Source organism: Lonchura striata, chromosome Z (assembly GCF_050655825.1).
Source record: "Lonchura striata isolate lonStrDom1 chromosome Z, ASM5065582v1, whole genome shotgun sequence".
NCBI lineage: Eukaryota > Metazoa > Chordata > Aves > Passeriformes > Estrildidae > Lonchura > Lonchura striata.
The window spans coordinates 55,439,345-55,462,896 of NC_140740.1; the positions used below are offsets into that span (position 1 = coordinate 55,439,345).

Genomic DNA, 23,552 nt, shown 5'->3' on the forward strand with positions numbered 1-23,552 from the left:
AAGTCATAGCACTTCTCCTAACTCACACCACTGGTCTACCTCAAAGAGATCCCCCGAGGTTTTAAACAAACCCCGAGCCTGGCCATAGGTGTACAATGCCAGAGGATCTTTATTAAGGTCTATATCAGCTATATCTCGTTTCTTTAAAAAATTAATAAAGAGCTAGAGGACAACTTAAATTTCCATTGGCCAGAAAGATTAATCTACCTGAATTGATTAATCTATCCCTGTTTAGTGCAGCCTTTTGTACCTTGCAAGCTGGTGATCCTCCTCTGGATGGCTAGTCTAGCTTTTTTCCAAATCAGGCATGAGACAACTCCTTATGCCAATAATATCAAGTCAATCTTTAGCCTGCCGATTGCTGCATATCGGCGCTGCTCCGGAATCACTGCCTTAGGGCAAGGATTTGAGGTCCCTGTGACGGGTGCCAAAACTGAAGCCACAGGCAGAGGGAAGAAAAGCACAATCTGTATGATTGATAAGCAAGCTTCATTTATTCAAAAATCCTGTCAGTTTATATAGGGTTTCCTACAAGCAAAGTCAGCAACAGCTCTTATTGGTCAATTTACAAAGATCTTTGCTCTGTTTAGCCTACGTGCATTTACAAGTATAGCCAGGTTTCTTAAGCCAAGTTTCTCATCTCTAGTCACGTCGTCATGGTACATCCCATCTTCTCTGGGCACATCTTGTCATACAGCCTATTCTTGTACAAGCATATCTCCAAGGATATGCATATCCTTATTATCTCATTCCAACCATGTACTGATTCCCAGGCCTAGACAGACCTTGTACAGTTTCCCAGGCCTGGACACAGAGCCTATTTTCCCAAGCTCTGTTCCCAGGCCAGATACAGCCTAATTCTGATTCTGGGGTCTCAGACAGAGGTATCAATGAATAACTGCTCCATTGATCCATGACCCCTCTCCTGCAACCATTCTCCCACTAATACGCTTAGTACCCAGTTTTCGCTGCCCTTCTGAGATTTCACACCCCAGCTCAATCACAGTCTGTTGGGCAATTTGTGCTTTTTCTTTAGATACCACATAGCCTTCCATTCCCAGTGAATTTAAAATCTCGCTTGTTACCGATATGCAGGTGGCTTTCTCCTCTGTGGCTATCGCTATATCATCAACATACTGTAGCAGCAGGTATTGTCCTCTCGGTACTTGCCTGTGGGAACTCAAAATGTCTCTCAGACATTTCTAGAGGTTCCAGGTCTTGGTCAGAGGCATTCTAGACTCAGGCAGGAAGCTGGAAACAGCTGTGATTTTGAGCTTGAGCCATGGAATGAATTACCAACTTTGAAGGTGGAACAAGCAGTCACAAAGGGTTAGATAGTATAGTAAAAGTAGTTACAAAGTCGAGGGGAAATTTTTTTAGTATTGTGCAGGGGGGTATTAGCACATGTACAGGGTGGGTTTTACTTTGTACATGGAGATCAGAAGTTCTAAGATGGAGGAAAGTGGGCTGATCCTGTTCTTCCTCCTTCTTCTTCCTTACCTCCATGTTCTTGGTGATGTTGGCACTCACAGATTGGTTTACAGTAGAATAGCACTTGGTAATATAAGTAGTAGGTATTGGGGAAAAATTGAAAACATGTTATATGAATATATCTTATAAAAGATAGCAGCAGCCCTGGGCAGGGGGAGAGAAGAAGACGACGACACCGGACAGTCAGGGTGTCAGGAGTGTGTGCGTCTCTGCCTGGGCCGCTGATCAAACAGCCACAGCCCGAGAGCATAATCTGTTAGATAGCTAGCAATAAACTGCCTTGAGACCAAACAACAAGAGACTGGGCAGTTTTTCTTTAGAAGCACGGGTTGGACTTCACCATCACATGAGACCTCAAACCAAACCTGGGGTTCTCACACTTCCCCCTCGCCGTCCATGTCTCCAGCTCCTTTGCCAGTTGCTTTCCGAATAGGTTTGGACTGCTCTTGAATCCTTGTGGGACCTGTGTTCAGATGAGATGGATCTTTTTTCCGTTTCCTGGATTTTCCCACTCAAAGGCAAACAGGTTCCTACTTCCTTTGTCAAGGGGTAAGCAGAAAAAGGCATCTTTTTGATCAATTACTGTAAACCATTTATATGTCTCTTCCATGGATGTTAACAATGTGTAGGGATTGGCAACCACTGGATAAATGTCCTTGGTTATTTCATTTTATTGCTCTCAAATCCTGCACTAATCTAAACTCACCATTGGGTTTACCTCTCTGGAATTATAGGTGTATTATATTCTGATTCACATCCTTCTAAAATTTGGTATCTCAAGACTTTATCAATAATTTTTCCTATTCCCTGCCGTGCTACTGGTTTTATAGGATACAGTTTAACCTGTACTGCTTTTGCCCCTGCCTTTAATTCAACATGTATTGGTTGTGCTAATTTAGATTTCCCAGGTATATCCATTTCCCATACTGAAGGAATTGCTGCAGCTTCTACTTCCCTAGGAATAGGAATAGAGGGAGCTGCTTTTTCTTTAATCATTAACAAACAGTAACGAACATTGCTTGAGTGATTTCATACAGACAAAAAGACAACATGGAGCAAACTTGGGTTTAATGATAAAGACAGCTTGTGTCTCAACAAAGAAAAAGTGACAAAAAATAGCGAACACCAAACCTCTTACATTTATTGATAAATCTAATAATACTAATACATCTTTAATAGCACTAATGAATCTTAACTAATAAAGGCAGGTATTACACTCTAGTAAATTAGCACTAATGAATCTTAACTAATAAATGGATATATTACAATCTAGTAAACTAAGTAGAAGAATAAACAACCCTAAAAACTTAACAAACAATCCTATTCCTATCTAGTCCTCTTGACAGCTAACTCTTGCTAGCCCTGGAAAGCTGCAGGCCTAATTTGCTTTTTTCTTCTTGGGGAGAGGCCCTGCTTCCTTCCGTGGGCGATGCCTTCTCCTGTGTTTGTTCCTTTCCTGCATGGTTTCAAACACCCTGGAAGATAGGAGACAAACCATCCATTGTCAGTTTAAGACACACCATTAAACCAAGCGCTGAGATCTCCGTTTTTGTATGAATTTCTGTCTTTTCAGGCTGTGACACATTTGTAAATTTATCAGTAGCATGAGTCTGATCTTGTTTCAGTTCATTCACATTTCTTCCTCCTTATGCTTCATCCTATTTTTAATTTGATCAGCCCCATCAAAGCCAGCTTCGCTGGAGCTACTCCCACTTGTATGAGTTGTGTCTTGTTGGGGCACGGTAAGGTTTCATTCTGAATGCTGGGATTTAACTAAGCTGTTTGGGTTTAAAGTGGGTTGTAGCCTTGACTATGGCTGCAAGGGGCGATCCCCCAATGCCCCCAGCTTCCCCAGTGGTCCCTTTGAAAAGGCTCAGCCTGTTTGAGTCCAAAGGAGCAGCTTGGAGCAGGAAGAGGAGGAACTTGCGCACCGTTTGCACAGCCCGCAGGGAAAGGGCCCTCTTGCCGAACGGGCTGGCTGCTGCGGCTGGCAGCAGGGACACTCGGCGCTGCCAGCCCTCTTGCGGCCTCTCTTCCCTGGCTCCCCGTTCTCCTTTCTGGGAGGGCTTTTGCTCCTCTTTGCTCTGCCCACAGTCTGCAAAGCAAAAAATCCTTATCAATCTTTCCATCCTCTCAGAAAGCTGGCAATCACAACGTCCAGCACTAAAATCTATCAGTCTCAGCAAATTCCTCCAAACCCCAAAGAGCTGAGAAAACGACACAGCACTTTCAGGAAAATACTCCTCCTTTCTACAGCCCAAAGAGCTGGCATAAAAATGTGGGTATCAATAGTTCTATATTTCTTATTTATACCTCTCTGACAAACATCTTTTTATCTATATTTTTCCTCCACAAATGTCTAGGGAATGGGTCAAATTAAATTCAGTCAAATTAGTGAAGACACATGGTTACACATTTTTTACTACCCAAAATAATCTCTCTCTCTCTCTCTCTCTCTCTCTCTCTGTGGAGCCACAGCATCGGAAGCTCCTACCTGGGGAGTATGCTGGGATGCTACAAAAAATCCCTGAAAATCTCCAGCATCCCCATGAATGCAGCCCAGATTACTGATGTTAGCAAGCAGTGGGGAATTAAGGATCTGATTGGAATCAGCGAGGGTGCCAGCCTTTGAGAAACCAATCTCTAGAGAGTCAAAGCCCAGTGTGGTGATAGTGCTGCTTTGTTGGCTCAGAGTTATGCTCCAGGATTTCAGGGCAGCCGTACAATGAAGCCTTGGGCAGCATCTGCTGTGCCTTTGCCAGTGCATTGGACAATGGGATCCTGGCAAAGGGGAATCTCGAATGGCTCGCCAGCAGCTTTTGTCCCCTTCTCCCAGTTTCTTGACCTTCCTGGCATGTCTGGAACTCCTTCCCACTCACCTGAGCACGATCACCGACAAGGACAAGTTTATGCTCTTGTTTCAAGGAGTAGTAGTACTCCACACACTGTGCCACGGTCTTAGTCTGAATCTGTTGTGAAGAGAAAAAGAAGGAATCTAAAAATGGCCATCCTCTAGGCTGCATTGGAGAAAAAGTAGAATATGGAATACATCAGGAAGTAAAATCATGGAGTAAATTGAGTAGGGTGTAAAATGAGATTAATATGCAGTAAGAGAGTGAATTGTAGTAAACCCTGCATTATGCTACATGGTAACAGATATAATGTGCAGATCAAAGCCAAATCCATCTAGCATAGTTCTTCTTTCCCCTGTTCACTCCAGTTATCCCAGCATAGTGTGTTGTGGAAGGACCAGCAAACCTATGAGACAAGTCTGACAGAAGAAACCTTCGTCTTCCAAAACAGCTTGGAGAAAAGGGCTGGAGAGGCAGGATCATCATTTTCACATAGGCCTTCGATGTCCCATTTCATTCCTACTTTAACATTTTGGGTACTTGAGAAGAGAGAGACTGAATTCCAGTATTTGGTATCAGAAAGAAGGAGCTTTTCCTTCTGATCACCTGCTAGAGTAAAGAATGTCCTGTGGCTTTACCTGCTTCTGGATGAGATGAAAATCCTTGCCATAGGTGTGGAAAGCCTTTCGGAAGGACTCCTTCTCCTCAGGTGTCCATCTATCAGAGCCTGGCAATAAAAAGCAGCAGGTAAATTGATCCCTCTCTCCACTTGAACTAGATCCCATTGGCTGCCAAAACAGAATCAGCGCCATCCATCATTCACGTGTGTACATGCCTGCCCTCTCAGAAGGTAATGAAAACAAGAGCAGGCATTCCCCAGGGAAAAAAACATCGACAACAAGCTGGAGGAGTAGATGGTGGTTCTTTCCCTGCTGCCCTTATGCTGGTGTTACGTCTTTAAGCAGAAATGCTTGACAGGGCAATTAAGGGGACAAGAGCATCTGTCAGTGAACAAACAAGCTCTGCTTTGGTTACCTGCGTAGTGATAATCAGCCATGGGATGGCCTTGAGGCACCGGTGGCCCTCCTGAGAGCAACATCTCCAGAGCCTCCTGCAAGATTAAAGGGAAAAAGGCTCTAGCTGCCTCACAACACAAAAAAGGAGCTAGAAAATAGACTTTCAGCTACTTTGGCTCTCCAGAGATTCTGGCCACTGCATCTCATATGGGTTAAACATTGTGGTTAGCTCCTAGTCCCTTACTATTTTCTTGCTATCCCTTTGATCCTGGTCCCCAAGAGTGGCATTTTGCTGACCAACTCAATGATTTTGATCCTCCTGCACCCAGAATTGCCTTAGCTCACTGAGGCTTCTGGGAGTTTCCCCTCTGTGCACCTCAAAATGTCTTAGACAACACTAAACTCCAGCAAATTTACAAGGGTGCAGGTTGCAGGACCTGCTGTCAGTGTCTCCGGGAGAGACATTCTCCCTGCTCGAGCCCTTTGGGCTCACCCTGACACAGCTGGAGGAGACACTACAGGCAGCAAAAGTGCTCTGCTTCTTGTCAACTCCCTGCTGCAAAAGCAGCCAGGAAAGACTGTCCCAGTGCCCGGGCCTTATTAATTCCCTGTCCACTCTTCTCTGGCCCCAAACAGCCGCTTCTTACCGGAACGCTGCCGCGTGCCTGGTGCAGGCAGTGCAGGGCGAGCTCCAGCTTAGCTGCTGCCCTGGGCATGCCACGGGCGCTGGCCATGTCCAACAGTTCTCTGACTGCAAGCACAACAAAAACCCACTGAAAGTCAGGCTTGAGCTGAGGAAGGGGAAAGGTTGCCATACAAGGCAGAAGGAAAGCACAAGAGCTTAAGACAACAGGTTGGAGAGCATGAAAAGGAGAGCAAAGAAAGGGGCAGGTGAACTAAGGGTCCACACTGTGCTGGCCCTCCCTTCCAAGCAGCTTTTGTAATAAGAAGTGGGGGCCAATCTCCCCTCTTCCAGAGGCAAATGACTCTGACCAATTTGGAGAGCAGGACGGTTGCTCTTTTTCCTGCTCTGCTGCAAAAGCATCCTCCTTGCCTCTAACCCTCACATGCAGGAAGATGGGTGAGACAAGGAGAGAAGCAGAGCCTGCAAAAAATGGACTTTTCTCCCAAAAAGGAGCATTTTACACACCCGAGTATCTCAGGGGTGGAAAAAAAAGCTCGACAGCTACCTCTGTCCGGTTTCTCCATGTCTGAGTCATCTTCCTCCCAGGGCTTCCAGACCAGGGTTGCAGGCTCTTCATCTTCACTTGGTGGTCTGGTCTGCGGCTCAGGGAGCTCAGCCTGAAAGTCACTGCCAACATTGATGTGCCTAAAGGAAGAAGGAGGTGGCAAGAAGGGTAAGAAAGTCAAATGGTCAAGAGACACCTCCTTGGCTTCAACCAATCCCACCCTGACTCTGAAATAACAGTTCTCCTCCTCGCCATTCCTCAAGTTTGCTGCCCTTTAACCCCCTTTGCCAAAACTCACGGCTTAAGGTTGGCTCTTGCTTTCCTTTTCATTGTGCCTCTCCTTTCCACCTGAAAGAGATCAAAACAATGCTCCAGATAAAAATCATTCTGCCAAGATGTGTCAGGAGCCTTCCTTCTCATCCTCATCATTGCAAGCCACAGGCTGCGCTGTCCCAGCTCCCCTCAGCTGGGTGCAATTGCTGCCTTTTCACTTGGAATTTCCAAGGCAGGACCTTCTAGCAGTCTGCAGCTTCCCCAAGAGGGGAAGCAGAAGGCCATGCACTACTGCCTTCAGTCCAGGGAGCAGTGAGAAGACCCTAGAGAATGGCAGGGAAGATGTGCCAGTGGAAATAAGGAAAAGGTTCCTCAGCCAGAGGATGGTTGGGCACTGGAACAGCCTCCCCAGGGAAGCTGTTACCAGTGCCCAACAAGCCTGAGAGAGTTCAAAAAGTGTCTGGGCACTGCTCTTGGGCACAGGGTGTGGTACTCGAGGCCATCCTGGGCAGGCCCAGGAGCCGGGCTTGATCATCTTTGTGAGTCCCTTCCAACCCAGAAAATTCTGTGACACTGGGATTGTGTTCTTGAGAAGGACCACTCCAGATGGCATTCCACGGCTGCCTCTGACCATGAGGCGCCTACAGGCATTGGAAAACATGGACACATCTATACCAATATCTCCATAGAAAAGAGATCCAATGCAAGAGGGGAGAAAAATACTTACAGAGATACAAAATGATACTGTTTTTTTACGTGATGTAAGTATGTAAGTATATAAGACTCGCTGAAACCAGATCATTTTTGCAGGTGAAAGCCAGTATTGGAGGGCAAGCCTGGAAAACTGCTTCCATGCCCTGAAGGACAGGGATCACAGAGGAGAGGTCCCATCCTTCTGGTTTTTAAAGCTTTGGAGGAGGCGTGAGCAGAGTCAGGGCATAAAAGGATTTGTTGCCCCTGAACCCCTGACCTCCTCAGTAATATTTTGGGGCAACCACAACATAGGTTTAGGATTTAAAAGGGCACCAAGAACTTTTAATCAGGTCACTAGTGGATGAGAATCTGCAAGTGCATGGTGACAGCTCTCTACGTCCTCTATGGAAAGGTCTGTATTTCCACTGGAGGCAACATTATTTCTACAGATGCTGGAATAACACTTACATGTGTAACCTTGTCAGGGGAAAGTACCACAGACTATGTCTGTCGTGCTTGGTGGGACAGACAACAGGATCCTCCTGCCATTCTGTTAGTGGTTTGAGGGCAAATGGGCATTTGCTTACCTTTGACAGTCCCAAAGTGCCGTGGGGATGCCAGGCAGCAGACAAGGAGATGAGGATGTAGATCCAGAGGCCAGATCTGATGCTTCTGAGAGCAGAAGGCGGCTGGTCAGGGACAGCCCAGGAGCAGATCCTGCAGCTGCTGCTCCACCGCTGCTCCACCAGTGTTCCATCAACGGCCGCAGGAGCAGGAGACAACGACAGTTGCTATGGGCACAGCCCAACATTCCAACATTCCATGCAGAACCCCGGGGCACCCAGGGGGCAGAAACAGCAAAGGGCCACCTTTGCCTCTGTTACTCCTTCTGCTGCAAGTTTGCTCTGAGGACCTTCCCGCTGGGGCATTTCTCCTCAGTCCTCTGGGCGGGGAAAAGCAGTGCAGGGACACCTCTGGGTCTTCTCCGTGTCTCTCTGCAAGGTACCTCCAGCTGAACATGCGCAGGAGCCTGCCTCTGTCAAAGCACTCTGCCTGCACTGGAGAACCAGAAGGACTGCTCCCGGCTCTGAAGCAGAAGGCTCTCCTCTGGCTCTGACAGGAGCAAGAGGTTACAAGGTCAGAGAAGAGAAGAACTTCTCTGGACCAACTCAGTGGAGAACCAGCTCCAAAGCCCTGGCCCCCTTGCGCAATTGACTGGTGCCCAAGAATATCACTTGCTCTTTTCCCTCTCTTACCTCAACACTCCTTCCTTGAAACTTGGAGATACAGGATGCTTTTCAGGGGAACTCATGGGGACACACACACACAGGGACAAGCCAACAGCATTTTTCTGTAGCAAACATTAATGAAGAATTTCTGTGCCTATCTTCCAGCTCCCTTGAAGAAGTTAGATGTTCGTCTCCAAACTCTGGGATTCCTCTAAAACACTAACACAAGCAGAATTAATTTTCCACACTAATGGCCTTCACATTTGTTTTAATACTTTAGGTCCCACATATGACAAAACCCAGCCAGTTTTACTGCTTTCCTACCTAATGTTAAGCAAGAGCAAATCTTGCTTCCTTCCCACCCTGCGTGTTACACACACACCAACAACGAGTCAGATATTCACTCATTTGCTGCAAACAAGTGAAATACCAATCTCCACTGGTCACATATTCCAGCAAATGAGTGAAACACCAAGCTCACTCTCCACTGGTCACATTGCTCTCTCAGTTTGGGGGAGCATTCTTCCATTTTCTGTTCACAAAACATCAGCATCTCTTCAGAATTGAAGAAGAATTTCCCTCAGACTGAACATTTTCCCATCTTTCTTGTAACAAGACCTTCCCTGTGGATAGTCTCAGTTCACTCAGAGGGAAAAAGAGAAATATTTTCCCAGGCTTAGCCTGGCAGAAATATTTCTCTTTTTCTTTCTGACTGAACTTAGAATATCCACATCTCCCATCTTTCTTATAGGTTTCCTTCAGGTACTGGAAGGCAGCAATTAGCTGAGCCCAAAGCCTTCTCTTCTCCAGGATGAACAATACAAATTCTTTTCAGCTTTCTTCACAGGAGAAGTGCTCCATCCCTCTAATCATCTTCACGGCTTTACCCTAGACTTCTTAATTCATAGTTAATAAAATAATCATAACTCTTACTTTTTAGTACAGAAGCGATGTAGAATTACTAAAGTTATATCTAATATTTCATTTATTGATATTGCTTCTATTCTAAATATTCCTAACTTGATTTTCTTTGTGGCTGCTAATATTTAATATTTCATTTATTGATATTTCTTCTATTCTAATTATTCCTATCTTGATTTTCTTTGTGGCTGCAGAGAGACTCATTTATTTATTGAAATAAAGCTGTTGTAAGAATGTATTAATAGGGCAGTTTCTTGCTTTTTGCCAAAAATTATATTATTAATTCATAAGCATGGAGTCTCTATTTTTTTATATATTAAATCTATTTTTTATATACTGTTGTTTAGCTATTAAATCTATTGTTTATATATTAAATTGAATGCATGCTTTGAAAGTATCTAAGGTATATAAGTTCTCACTGTATTATTATATAGGACCTTTTTTAAATAAAGGCTATTTTGCTTCTTTTTCTGTGGTGCCTTGCTGGTTATTTGTTGCAATTCTTAAGGTACACCTCGTCTCCTGGATGCATGTCATGAACTGGATTCTCGAGAGTCAGCGGCCTATTCCACACAAGAGCACTCCGAAGTCGTGCTAAAGTTTTCCCAAGAGACAGAACATAGTTATATATTCCTGCTTTCCCATGATGTGTGGATTTGGATTGGGTCCAGGAGATTCGCATGGTTTCCCATACAATATCTCATAAGGACTGACCGACATGCCACTCCTAGGCTTTATCCGGATTCTCGGCAATGCTATTGCTAAAGCCTGTGGCCACCGCAGTTTGACTTCTTGACATATTTTACTGATTTGCCTTTTTAGCACACATCCGTCTATACTGAACAGCCTCTATTTTTGTGCGCACAAATAATTTTGCTAAACAAAGTGGTTTAATCAGACTAAATGCTGCATATGCTACCTCTCACACTTCTCGGTTTTCCCACAGAGAATATAATTGTGCTTGTGTAGCACAGCATTGTTTTATCCATTCCCGAAGAGCAGAAATTGCATTTGCAGCTTCTAGAGGCATCCAACATTCAATGCACCCTTGAAGTAATCCATAGTCTCCTCTACCTTTAACTATTTTTCCACAACCCCCACATTTAATCACAATTGATGTAATTTGACATCCTGAACACCCACAAGTTACATGTGCTATTAATCTCTTTCTTTGCTCAAATTGGTGATATATTGTTATGTCTACCCAAAATACTATATTAGGGCTATCCCACTGTAAAAGTCCCTAGAGCATTATTTATTTCCAGTAGAATAGGCTGAAGCCAAAGTTGTCGCCTGTGGAGGCTTCGGTCTTCAGCAGAGGTGTCGGCAGCCGTGTTGAAACAGGACGTGTCCACTTACTGGGAGCCCACAAGGGACCTGTAGCTGTAGACACACACATATGACGTCTACCCATATAATTTACAGGTGCTGGTCCTGACCGTATCCCTGTAGCAGGATGCCTGTACATTACGGTCATTGGCTTATCAACATCTTTCTGTTTTGAAAATATCCCATGTACATAGGCAGGTGGCATATCATGGACACTAAATATACAGAGATGATTTAAAGCAAACAATGCTTTTCCCAATCTTTCCTGAGGATCAGTAATTATCTTCAATTTTGCAAGATATGTTTTGAAGTTTGGTTTGCCCTTTCTACTATGGCTTGTCCCGTGGGAGAGTGTGGTATTCCTGTAATACGCTTAACACCCCATTGCTGCAAAAAGCAATTAACTTTCTTCCCTACATATGCAGGACCATTATCTGTTTTAATAACTCTAGGTACCCCTAAAATAGCAAAGCATAGTATTAAATGTTGAATAACATGAACGGCTTTCTCTCCTGCTTGTGGGGAGGCCCAAATAAAGTGACTGTAGGTGCCAATGACCACGTGGACATAACGCAAATGCCCAGATTCATTCACATGAGTCACATCCATTTGCTACAACTCACTGGGGCCTAGACCTCGGGGATTTACACCCAGGCCAAGACCTGGTCCATTGTGATGACTGCAGTCAGGACATGCTCTGACAATTCCTTGGGCTTCCTCCATGGTAATATCAAAGCAACATCATAGCCTTTTTGCACTCTGATGAAATGAGGCATGGGCATTGCGTGCTTTTGTAAAATTGGGTACAGTCACTGATACCAGCTGATCAGCAAGAGCATTGCCCTCCTCTAAATCCTACCTTGTGACTCCTGATGTGAAAAATAGCATATGGAGCAGATCTCTGTCTAATAGCTGATTACAATTGTGCAAAAAGTGTCTTCAGGCATTGATTCTGTACTTCTTGCAGCAATGCATCTTCAATATGCTGTGCTACTCCAGCTGCATACAAGGAATCAGGCAGAACACTTAGAGGGTCATGCATCCATCGACAAAATGCACAGACAATAGCTACAAGCTCTAAAGTCTGCAAAGTGTCTGATTTCTGTCCCTCTAAAATGATACCATTCCATTGTCCTTGCTCATTCCAGGTGAGAGCACTTTTTGTGATTTTCAGCCTGCATCTGTTTATGCAATGATTGCATCCATCACTGGTGTTTCACTATAATTTGGTTGTGACGGCCAAGTCTGTGATGACATTTGTATTTCTGCACCAGATTCTAAAATGCTACCTTGTAACACAAGAGAGTGTTGCAAAACCCAGTCCAAATCATTCTGTTTTATTGGAACAAAGATTCTTTGTGGCTCTTCTCCAGTGACCTGTAACACCCGCTTCCAACTTTTTTGAATTAACAGTCCAAGTGCATCTATATGTGGCTGAATAGAATTACAAAGTTGTACAGGTCCAAACACCCATTCTAATACCTTTATATCCTCTAATACCTTCTTTCCCCCTCTGTCTTTTAACTGCTGAGTGAGAGCACCTGACAGGTGTTTTGGCTGAGGCAGAATAGTAATGTCTATGGGTAAGTCAGGATCTCTGTGATCCACAGCTCTCTGTGCAACAGAAGTAGCAACATCCAGTACAATTGTGCGTTGTTTGTCAGTTAAGTGAATTGGTGTAGCAGGATTTGTGCCTGAATATCAGCAGTGGTCACAGTTCATCAAGTTCAGCATGAGAAATACCAACAACAGGACGAAGCCATTGTATACCTCCCATAAATGGTTGCATGTCATCTAAGGTTTTTAAATCCAGCTACAAATCAACTTTCTGTGGCCGAATGTGCATGTCAGAAATCACCCAGCCTAAATATTTCCAGGGAGCAGAAGGCTGTACTTTCTCCGGAGCAACACACAAGTTGTTAGTTTGTACCTGAGCAAGAATGAAAGCCTCCTGCTGAGCAGTGAACGAGCTTTCTTGTGCAAACAGAATATCACCCACATAGTGATAGATCACAGTGTTAGGAAAAGCAGCTCAAACTGGTAACAGAGCAGCATCCACAAAAAGCTGACACAGCACAGGACTGTTGCGCATTCCCTGAGGAAGGGTCGTCTACTCATATCTGCTTGCTGGTGCCTCACGATTTAAAGAGGGTAAGGTAAATGCAAATCTTTTGGTATCCTTTGGATGAAGGCCAATTGTAAAGAAACAGTCTTTGAATCAATTATGAAGCGATTCCAACCCTCAGGCAGCATAGCTGGATTTGGGAGACCTGGCTGTAAGGCCCCCATTGCTTCCATCTGGGCATTGACTGCACGTCAATCATGCCGCAGATGAAGTTTTCCTGATTCTTTTCTTAATAACAAATATTGGGGTATTCCAGGGGCTAGTAGAAGATTTAATGTGACCTTGCTGTAACTGTTCAGCAACAAGGGAATGAGCTTGTTGTAGGCTTCCTCTCTTTAGCGGCCACTGCTCAATCCAGACTGGATCATCAGATTTCCAGGTTAGGGGGATCAGGGAAGTCCAAGTAGTGACCCCTATTAAAAATGATCTTTTGTTGCAAGGCGAGCCTCTAATTGCACGAGAATGTCACAGCCAATTAATGCATCAACCTTGGGTGGTAGTGACATAACAGTAACAAATTGTACACAGGTGAGACCCTCCAATGATAAAGCAATTTTATCCCAGCTCCGGCAGACTGAAGCTGCACCTCCAATTCCTTCCACCCCAGCAACCATAGGGGAAAGCAGCCAGGAGGCAGGCCAACAGTCCTTGCTGATAATGCTGATGTCAGCTCCAGTATCCAAAAGTGCAGAAAGCTGCAGTCTTTGTTGCCCATTCTCCAAAAGAACAGGAGCTTTTGGTCTTTCCTCCATAGGCAAACACAGCAAAGCCATACCCCCCGTAGATCCAAAGCCATCAGGTCCCCTCTGCTGGTGCATGATGCACAAGGCAGCTTCTGTCAGCTGTAATGTAGGAACCAACTGAGCAATTTTACTCCCAGCAGGAATTATAAATGGAGGGTAAAATGTCATAGCAACAATAAGGATTTCACCTGTAAAGTCAGCATCAAGTACTCCAGGTAAAATGAAAAGTCCTTCTAATCCAGCAGATGAACGTCTGTTCTGGTTTGAAAGTAAAACCAGTGAGAGACTCTAAGTCAGAAATATAATTTATTGGGAAAAGGGGAAAAGGACACAAATACATGCAATAATATAAAGGGAAAGGCTACAGACAAAGTCAGAATATAACCTGGCTAGCATGCTGGTAGCAGTCCGAATTGGATGAGCTTCAGTCATCTTGGGATTGCAGATGTAGTTGCTGTGTCTTCTCGGAGAACCTGTGAAAAGGCTCCCCTCTGTCTGCAAATCTCCACTTTTATTTAGGTGGGAATGCCTAGCTCTTCCCCTTGGGCAGAGCATCTCACAATGGGTTATTATGAGTCACAAGGTGTGTCCTTAATCACTTCCTCCTCCTGGACAGTGTTATCTCTGAGTTATGTGGCCAGGCATTGATGGGACCATTAACAGCAGATAAGGAAAACTGCCCCAAGGCAACTCCTACTCAGATGGTAATTGGAGAACATTTTTTTTTTTTTTTTTTAAATCTTGGACAACGTCCTAAAAGAAGAGCACCACAAGGTTTTTCTGTGTACATTACTGGCCCTTTAATCCCGGCAGGAATCCTTGCTGGCTTCATGTCAATCAGGATAATGTCTATTGTTGTTGCCAGGTCCAAGCCGAGACTCCCGCTGGGGGCTGGCTGGAGGGAGCTGGCTGGCTGCAGTTGTCTGGGGGATACCACACAGGAGCCACCCTTGGGGTCGTCACGCCGCAGCTCTTCGCGCTCCGCTTCGCATTTCCCGATCCTCTGCAGGCTTCCGTGGAATGAGAATCCATGGAGCGCCTGTTGCACCAAACTGTCCCTTCTCTGCAGTTGCAACGAAAATGTCCTACTTTCCCACAGCAGAAGCATTTGAGATGAGACTGTTGCTTAGGCTAATTTATTGGTTGTAGTGGAGTTAAGGCAGCAAAGGCTTGTGTCTGGGCTTGCACTAGATCTTTCCCTACATCCCTAAGTGCCTCGACTAACATTGCCTGTGAACCTGTAGGAATCCTAGACATCCTCTCTAGCATTTCCTCTACTGTTGCATCAATGTTCATTGAAGTAATAACACTTCTAATAGTAGCATTGCAATTTTCTAGGACACACTGTCATAATAGAGCTCCCTTTAAAATCCTGAAGGTTAGCCCAATTAATGGCCTCAGTTATTCTATCAACAAAGGAGGCAAAAGACTCCTCTCTTCCTTGCTTAGTAGACATGTAAGAAGGAGACACTGCTGCTGTTCTAACCCTGGAAATTGCTTCTTTAGCCACTTGCATAGCAGCCTTTAATTTCTCAGCTCCTACTTGTGCCTGCATCTCAATTATGGCAAATTGCCCATTATTTGATCAACTGGTATTCCATGCAAAGGATCATTTTGCTGTCGTGGGATGGCAGCAAAACGATCACTCAGTTGAAACCAGTGAGCTTGCCACAGCATCGACTGAGACTGTGTCATAATCATTCTCATAATACCCTTAACATCGTCAGGAAGAAGCAAACCTGAGCCCCATATGTAGTTAAGCATTTGTTTTGCAGGCTCACCATGAATCCCACAATCATTAACTGTTGCTCATAATTGTTAAAGTAATTTCCAATCTACAGGAATATAATTAGCTGTCAGACCTCCTCCAGCATTTGGTGTATAGGAAACAGGGAAGGCCTGCAAATCTATAGCAGAGCATAAATCTTTATCTTTATTATTTATTATTTATTGCTTCTTTTTGAATGCTTAGCCAATTTATTCTCTGAATTGCTGACAATTTGCAGGATGTCCTTACTTAGAAAGAACACCAGCAGCTTTTTATGTTTCTTCATCATGATTTTGAGCAGTCTCCTCCTCTAGCAGTTCTCCTTCACTCTCTGGGTGTCGCTGATAGTTTGTCACTGGCTGTTCACTTATGGGAAGGGAATCTGTACTTGAGTGAGCAGAACTAAAACCAGGATTAAAAGCAAAGGGAATTTCAGAGGGAGTTTCGAGGGAAGCAGTGAGTTCTTTATCACAGGATGGATTTTGCATCTCAATTCTATTACCCACTGCTGGACTAGGATTATAATCGACTCCTACGGCATGCATTCCTGGTTTATTACTAATTCCCTCTGTATCTAGAGCAGCAGTGGTTACAGCAGCAAGTTTTTTCTCTGTCTGATATCTTTACAAACAACATTTGAACAAACACCAAGGTTTCATTAGCTTTCGGGCAGTCTTATCTTTAAGTCATAGCACTTCTCCTAACTCACACCACTGGTCTACCTCAAAGAGATCCCCCAAGGTTTTAAACAAACCCCGAGCCTGGCCATAGGTGTACAATGCCAGAGGATCTTTATTAAGGTCTATATCAGCTATATCTCGTTTCTTTAAAAAATTAATAAAGAGCTGGAGGACGACTTAAATTTCCATTGGCCAGAAAGATTAATCTACCTGAATTGATTAATCTATCCCTGTTTAGTGCAGCCTTTTGTACCTTGCAAGCTGGTGATCATCCTCTGGATGGCTAGTCTAGCTTTTTTCCAACTCAGGCATGAGACAACTCCTTATGCCAATAATATCAAGTCAATCTTTAGCCTGCCGATTGCTGCGTATCGGCGCTGCTCCGGAATCACTGCCTTAGGGCAAGGATTTGAGGTCCCTGTGACGGGTGCCAAAACTGAAGCCACAGGCAGAGGGAAGAAAAGCACAATCTGTATGATTGATAAGCAAGCTTCATTTATTCAAAAATCCTGTCAGTTTATATAGGGTTTCCTACAAGCAAAGTCAGCAACAGCTCTCATTGGTCAATTTACAAAGGTCTTTGCTCTGTTTAGCCTACGTGCATTTACAAGTATAGCCAGGTTTCTTAAGCCAAGTTTCTCATCTCTAGTCACGTCGTCATGGTACATCCCATCTTCTCTGGGCTCATCTTGTCATACAGCCTATTCTTGTACAAGCATATCTCCAAGGATATGCATATCCTTATTATCTCATTCCAACCTTGTACTGTTTCCCAGGCCTAGACAGACCTTGTACAGTTTCCCAGGCCTGGACACAGAGCCTATTTTCCCAAGCTCTGTTCCCTGGCCAGATATAGCCTGATTCTGATTCTGGGGTCTCAGACAGAGGTATCAATGAATAACTGCTCCATTGATCCATGACCCCTCTCCTGCAACCATTCTCCCACTAATACGCTTAGTTCCCAGTTTTCGCTGCCCTTCTGAGATTTCACACCCCAGCTCAATCACAGTCTGTTGGGCAATTTGTGCTTTTTCTTTAGATACCACATAGCCTCCCATTCCCAGTGAATTTAAAATCTCGCTTGTTACCGATATGCAGGTGGCTTTCTCCTCTGTGGCTATCGCTATATCATCAACATACTGTAGCAGCAGGTATTGTCCTCTCGGTACTTGCCTGTGGGAACTCAAAATGTCTCTCAGACATTTCTAGAGGTTCCAGGTCTTGGTCAGAGGCATTCTAGACTCAGGCAGGAAGCTGGAAACAGCTGTGATTTTGAGCTTGAGCCATGGAATGAATTACCAACTTTGAAGGTGGAACAAGCAGTCACAAAGGGTTAGATAGTATAGTAAAAGTAGTTACAAAGTCGAGGGGAAATTTTTTTAGTATTGTGCAGGGGGGTTTTAGCACATGTACAGGGTGGGTTTTACTTTGTACATGGAGATCAGAAGTTCTAAGATGGAGGAAAGTGGACTGATCCTGTTCTTCCTCCTTCTTCTTCCTTACCTCCATGTTCTTGGTGATGTTGGCACTCACAGATTGGTTTACAGTAGAATAGCACTTGGTAATATAAGTAGTAGGTATTGGGGAAAAATTGAAAACATGTTATATGAATATATCTTATAAAAGATAGCAGCAGCCCTGGGCAGGGGGAGAGAAGAAGACGACACCGGACAGTCAGGGTGTCAGGAGTGTGTGCGTCTCTGCCTGGGCCGCTGATCAAACAGCCACAGCCCGAGAACATAATCTGTTAGATAACTAGCAATAAATTGTCTTGAGACCAAACAACAAGAGACTGGGGAGTTTTTCTTTAGAAGCACGGGTTGGAGTAGAGACTTCACCATCACATGAGACCTCAAACCAAACCTGGGGTTCTCACACTTCCCCCTCGCCGTCCATGTCTCCAGCTCCTTTGCCAGTTGCTTTCCGAATAGGTTTGGACTGCTCTTGAATCCTTGTGGGACCTGTGTTCAGATGAGATGGATCTTTTTTCCGTTTCCTGGATTTTCCCACTCAAAGGCAAACAGGTTCCTACTTCCTTTGTCAAGGGGTAAGCAGAAAAAGGCATCTTTTTGATCAATTACTGTAAACCATTTATATGTCTCTTCCATGGATGTTAACAATGTGTAGGGATTGGCAACCACTGGATAAATGTCCTTGGTTATTTCATTTTATTGCTCTCAAATCCTGCACTAATCTAAACTCACCATTGGGTTTACCTCTCTGGAATTATAGGTGTATTATATTCTGATTCACATCCTTCTAAAATTTGGTATCTCAAGAATTTATCAATAATTTTTCCTATTCCCTGCCGTGCTACTGGTTTTATAGGATACAGTTTAACCTGTACTGCTTTTGCCCCTGCCTTTAATTCAACATGTATTGGTTGTGCTAATTTAGATTTCCCAGGTATATCCATTTCCCATACTGAAGGAATTGCTGCAGCTTCTACTTCCCTAGGAATAGGAATAGAGGGAGCTGCTTTTTCTTTAATCATTAACAAACAGTAACGAACATTGCTTGAGTGATTTCATACAGACAAAAAGACAACATGGAGCAAACTTGGGTTTAATGATAAAGACAGCTTGTGTCTCAACAAAGACAAAGTGACAAAAAATAGCGAACACCAAACCTCTTACATTTATTGATAAATCTAATAATACTAATACATCTTTAATAGCACTAATGAATCTTAACTAATAAAGGCAGCTATTACACTCTAGTAAATTAGCACTAATGAATCTTAACTAATAAATGGATATATTACAATCTAGTAAACTAAGTAGAAGAATAAACAACCCTAAAAACTTAACAAACAATCCTATTCCTATCTAGTCCTCTTGACAGCTAACTCTTGCTAGCCCTGGAAAGCTGCAGGCCTAATTTGCTTTTTTCTTCTTGGGGAGAGGCCCTGCTTCCTTCCGTGGGCGATGCCTTCTCCTGTGTTTGTTCCTTTCCTGCATGGTTTCAAACACCCTGGAAGATAGGAGACAAACCATCCATTGTCAGTTTAAGACACACCATTAAACCAAGCGCTGAGATCTCCGTTTTTGTATGAATTTCTGTCTTTTCAGGCTGTGACACATTTGTAAATTTATCAGTAGCATGAGTCTGATCTTGTTTCAGTTCATTCACATTTCTTCCTCCTTATGCTTCATCCTATTTTTAATTTGATCAGCCCCATCAAAGCCAGCTTCGCTGGAGCTACTCCCACTTGTATGAGTTGTGTCTTGTTGGGGCACGGTAAGGTTTCATTCTGAATGCTGGGATTTAACTAAGCTGTTTGGGTTTAAAGTGGGTTGTAGCCTTGACTATGGCTGCAAGGGGCGATCCCCCAATGCCCCCAGCTTCCCCAGTGGTCCCTTTGAAAAGGCTCAGCCTGTTTGAGTCCAAAGGCGCAGCTTGGAGCAGGAAGAGGAGGAACTTGCGCACCGTTTGCACAGCCCGCAGGGAAAGGGGCCTCTTGCCGAACGGGCTGGCTGCTGCGGCTGGCAGCAGGGACACTCGGCGCTGCCAGCCCTCTTGCGGCCTCTCTTCCCTGGCTCCCCGTTCTCCTTTCTGGGAGGGCTTTTGCTCCTCTTTGCTCTGCCCACAGTCTGCAAAGCAAAAAATCCTTATCAATCTTTCCATCCTCTCAGAAAGCTGGCAATCACAACGTCCAGCACTAAAATCTATCAGTCTCAGCAAATTCCTCCAAACCCCAAAGAGCTGAGAAAACGACACAGCACTTTCAGGAAAATACTCCTCCTTTCTACAGCCCAAAGAGCTGGCATAAAAATGTGGGTATCAATAGTTCTATATTTCTTATTTATACCTCTCTGACAAACATCTTTTTATCTATATTTTTCCTCCACAAATGTCTAGGGAATGGGTCAAATTAAATTCAGTCAAATTAGTGAAGACACATGGTTACACATTTTTTACTACCCAAAATAATCTCTCTCTCTCTCTCTCTCTCTCTCTCTCTGTGGAGCCACAGCATCGGAAGCTCCTACCTGGGGAGTATGCTGGGATGCTACAAAAAATCCCTGAAAATCTCCAGCATCCCCATGAATGCAGCCCAGATTACTGATGTTAGCAAGCAGTGGGGAATTAAGGATCTGATTGGAATCAGCGAGGGTGCCAGCCTTTGAGAAACCAATCTCTAGAGAGTCAAAGCCCAGTTTGGTGATAGTGCTGCTTTGTTGGCTCAGAGTTATGCTCCAGGATTTCAGGCCAGCAGCACAATGAAGCCTTGGGCAGCATCTGCTGTGCCTTTGCCAGTGCATGGGACAATGGGATCCTGGCAAAGGGGCATCTCGCATGGCTCGCCAGCAGCTTTTGTCCCCTTCTCCCAGTTTCTTGACCTTCCTGGCATGTCTGGAACTCCTTCCCACTCACCTGAGCACGATCACCGACAAGGACAAGTTTATGCTCTTGTTTCAAGGAGTAGTAGTACTCCACACACTGTGCCACGGTCTTAGTCTGAATCTGTTGTGAAGAGAAAAAGAAGGAATCTAAAAATGGCCATCCTCTAGGCCTCATTGGAGAAAAAGTAGAATATGGAATAAACCAGGAAGTAAAATCATGGAGTAAATTGAGTAGGGTGTAAAATGAGATTAATATGCAGTAAGAGAGTGAATTGTAGTAAACCCTGTATTATGCACCACGGTAACAGATATATTGTGCACTTCAAAACCAAATCCATCTAGCATAGTTCTTCTTTCCCCTGTTCACTCCAGTTATCCCAGCATAGTGTGTTGTGGAAGCACCAGCAAACCTATGAGACAAGTCTGACAGAAGAAACCTTCGTCTTCCAAAACAGCTTGGAGAAAAGCACTGGAGAGGCAGGTTCATCATTTTCACATAGGTCTTCGATGTCCCATTTCATTCCTACTTTAACATTTTGGGTACTTGAGAAGAGAGAGACTGAATTCCAGTATTTGGTATCAGAAAGAAGGAGCTTTTCCTTCTGATCACCTGCTAGAGTAAAGAATGTCCTGTGACTTTACCTGCTTCTGGATGAGATGAAAATCCTTGCCATAGGTGTGGAAAGCCTTTCGGAAGGACTCCTTCTCCTCAGGTGTCCATCTATCAGAGCCTGGCAATAAAAAGCAGCAGGTAAATTGATCCCTCTCTCCACTTGAAGTAGATCCCATTGGCTGCCAAAACAAAATCCGCGCCATCCATCATTCACATGTGTACATGCCTGCCCTCTCAGAAGGTAATGAAAACAAGAGCAGGCATTCCCCAGGGAAAAAAACATGGACAACAAGCTGAAGGAGTAGATGGCGGTGCTTTCCCTGCTACCCTTATGCTGGTGTTACGTCTTTAAGCAGAAATGTTTGACAGGGCAATTAAGTGGACACCAGCATCTGTCAGTGAACAAACAAGCTCTGCTTTGGTTACCTGCGTAGTGATAATCAGCCATGGGATGGCCTTGAGGCACCGGTGGCCCTCCTGAGAGCAACATCTCCAGAGCCTCCTGCAAGATCAAAGGGAAAAAAGCTCTAGCTGCCCCAAAACACAAAAAAGGAGTCAGAAAATAGAAATGCTGCCTTTCAGCTACTTTGCCTCTTCAGAGATTCCCACCACTGCATTTCATATGGGTTAAACATTGTGGTTAGCTCCTACTCCCTTCATTTTTCCTGCCTATCTCTTTGTTCCTTCTCCTCAAGAGTGGCCTTTTGCTGACCAACTCAATGATTTTGATCCTCCTGCACCCAGAATTGCCTTAGCTCACTAAGGCTTCTGGGAGTTTCTCCTCTATGCACCTCAAAATGTCTTAGAAAACACTGAACTCCAGGAGATTTACAAGGGTGCAGATGGCAGGACCCTCCGTCAGTGCCTTTGGGAGAGACATTCTCCCTGCTCCAGCCCTTTGGGCTCACCACTGAAGCGGCTGGAGGAGACACGGCAGGCAGCAAAAGTGCTCTGCTTCTTGTCAACTCCCTGCTGCAAAAGCAGCCAGGAAAGGCTGTCCCAGTGCCCGGGCCTTATTAATTCCCTGTCCACTCTTCTCTGCCCCCAAACAGCCGCTTCTTACCAGAATGCTGCCACGTGCCTGGTGCAGGCAGTGCAGGGCGAGCTCCAGCTTTGCTGCTGCCCTGGGCATGCCACGGGTGCTGGCCATGTCCAACAGTTCTCTGACTGCAAGCACAACAGAAACCCACTGAAAGTCAGGCTTGAGCTGAGGAAGGGGAAAGGTTGCCATACAAGGCAGAAGGAAAGCACAAGAGCTTAAGACAACAGGTTGGAGAGCATGAAAAGGAGAGCAAAGAAAGGGGCAGGTGAACTAAGGGTCCACACTGTGCTGGCCCTCCCTTCAAAGCAGATTTTGTAATAAGAATTGTTGGCCAATCTCCCCTCTTGCAGTGGCAAATGCCTCTGACCAATTTGGAGAGCAGGACGGTTGCTCTTTTTCCTGCTCTGCTGCAAAAGCATCCTCCTTGCCTCTAACCCTCACATGCGGGAAGATGGGCGAGACAAGGAGAGAAGCAGAGCCTGCAAAAAATTGGATTTTCAACTAAAAAAAAGCATTTTACACACTCGAGTATCTCAGGGGTGGAGAAAAATCTTGACAGCTTCCTCTGTCCAGTTTTTCCACGTCAGAGTCATCTTCCTCCCAGGGCTTCCAGACCAGGGTTGCAGGCTCTTCATCTTCACTTAGCGGTGTGGTCTGCAGCTCAGGGAGCTCAGCCTGAAAGTCACGGCCAACATTGATGTCCCTAAAGGAAGAAGGAGGTGGCAAGAAGGGTAAGAAAGTCAAATGGTCAAGAGACACCTCCTGTGGACCCACAGGCTTCAACGAATCCCACCCTGACTCTGAAATAGCAGTTCTCCTCCTTGCCATTCCTCAAGTTTGCTGCCGTTTAACCCCTTTTGCCAAAACTCACGGCTTAATGTTGGCTCTTGCTTTCCTTTTCATTCTGCCTCTCCTTTCCATCTGAAAGAGATCAAAACAATGCTCCAGATAAAAATCATTCTGCCAAGAGGTGTCAGGAGCCTTCCTTCTCATCCTCATCATTGCAAGCCACAAGCTCTGCTGTCCCAGCTCCCCTCAGCTGGGTGCAATTGCTGCCTTTTCACTTGGAATTTCCAAGGCAGGACCTTCTAGCAGTCTGCAGCTTCCCCAAGAGGGGAAGCAGAAGGCCATGCACTACTGCCTTCAGTCCAGGGAGCAGTGAGAAGACCCAAGAGAATGGCAGGGAAGATGTGCCAGTGGAAATAAGGAAAAGGTTCCTCAGCCAGAGGATGGTTGGGCAC

The 23,552-nt window shown here is 44.8% G+C and overlaps 1 protein-coding gene across 1 annotated transcript; it reads right to left on the bottom strand.

Annotated features, from left to right (window-relative positions):
* Positions 1-19,186: 19,186 nt before the first annotated feature.
* LOC146763842 (zinc finger protein 541-like) lies at positions 19,187-23,313 on the bottom strand. The gene is made up of 8 exons (XM_085567716.1): positions 23,183-23,313; positions 22,836-23,014; positions 22,333-22,436; positions 21,696-21,771; positions 21,299-21,387; positions 20,688-20,777; positions 19,740-19,903; positions 19,187-19,283 (listed from the first exon to the last, which is right to left on the bottom strand). Exons 1-8 carry the CDS (start codon positions 23,311-23,313, stop codon positions 19,187-19,189), a joined length of 930 nt encoding a protein of 309 aa, XP_085423842.1.
* Between the last annotated feature and the right edge of the window lie 239 nt (positions 23,314-23,552).

Excerpts from the sequence above, each read along its gene's own strand:
- LOC146763842 (XM_085567716.1), bottom strand. The coding sequence starts at position 23,313 with ATGATGAGGATGAGAAGGAAGGCTCCTGACACCTCTTGGCAGAATGAT. Across the intron at positions 23,015-23,182 it reads GCAAGAGCCAACATTAAGCC|GGACATCAATGTTGGCCGTG; the intron begins GTGAGTTTTGGC and ends TTCTTCCTTTAG. Across the intron at positions 21,772-22,332 it reads AGGCACGTGGCAGCATTCTG|GAGGCTCTGGAGATGTTGCT; the intron begins GTAAGAAGCGGC and ends TTGATCTTGCAG.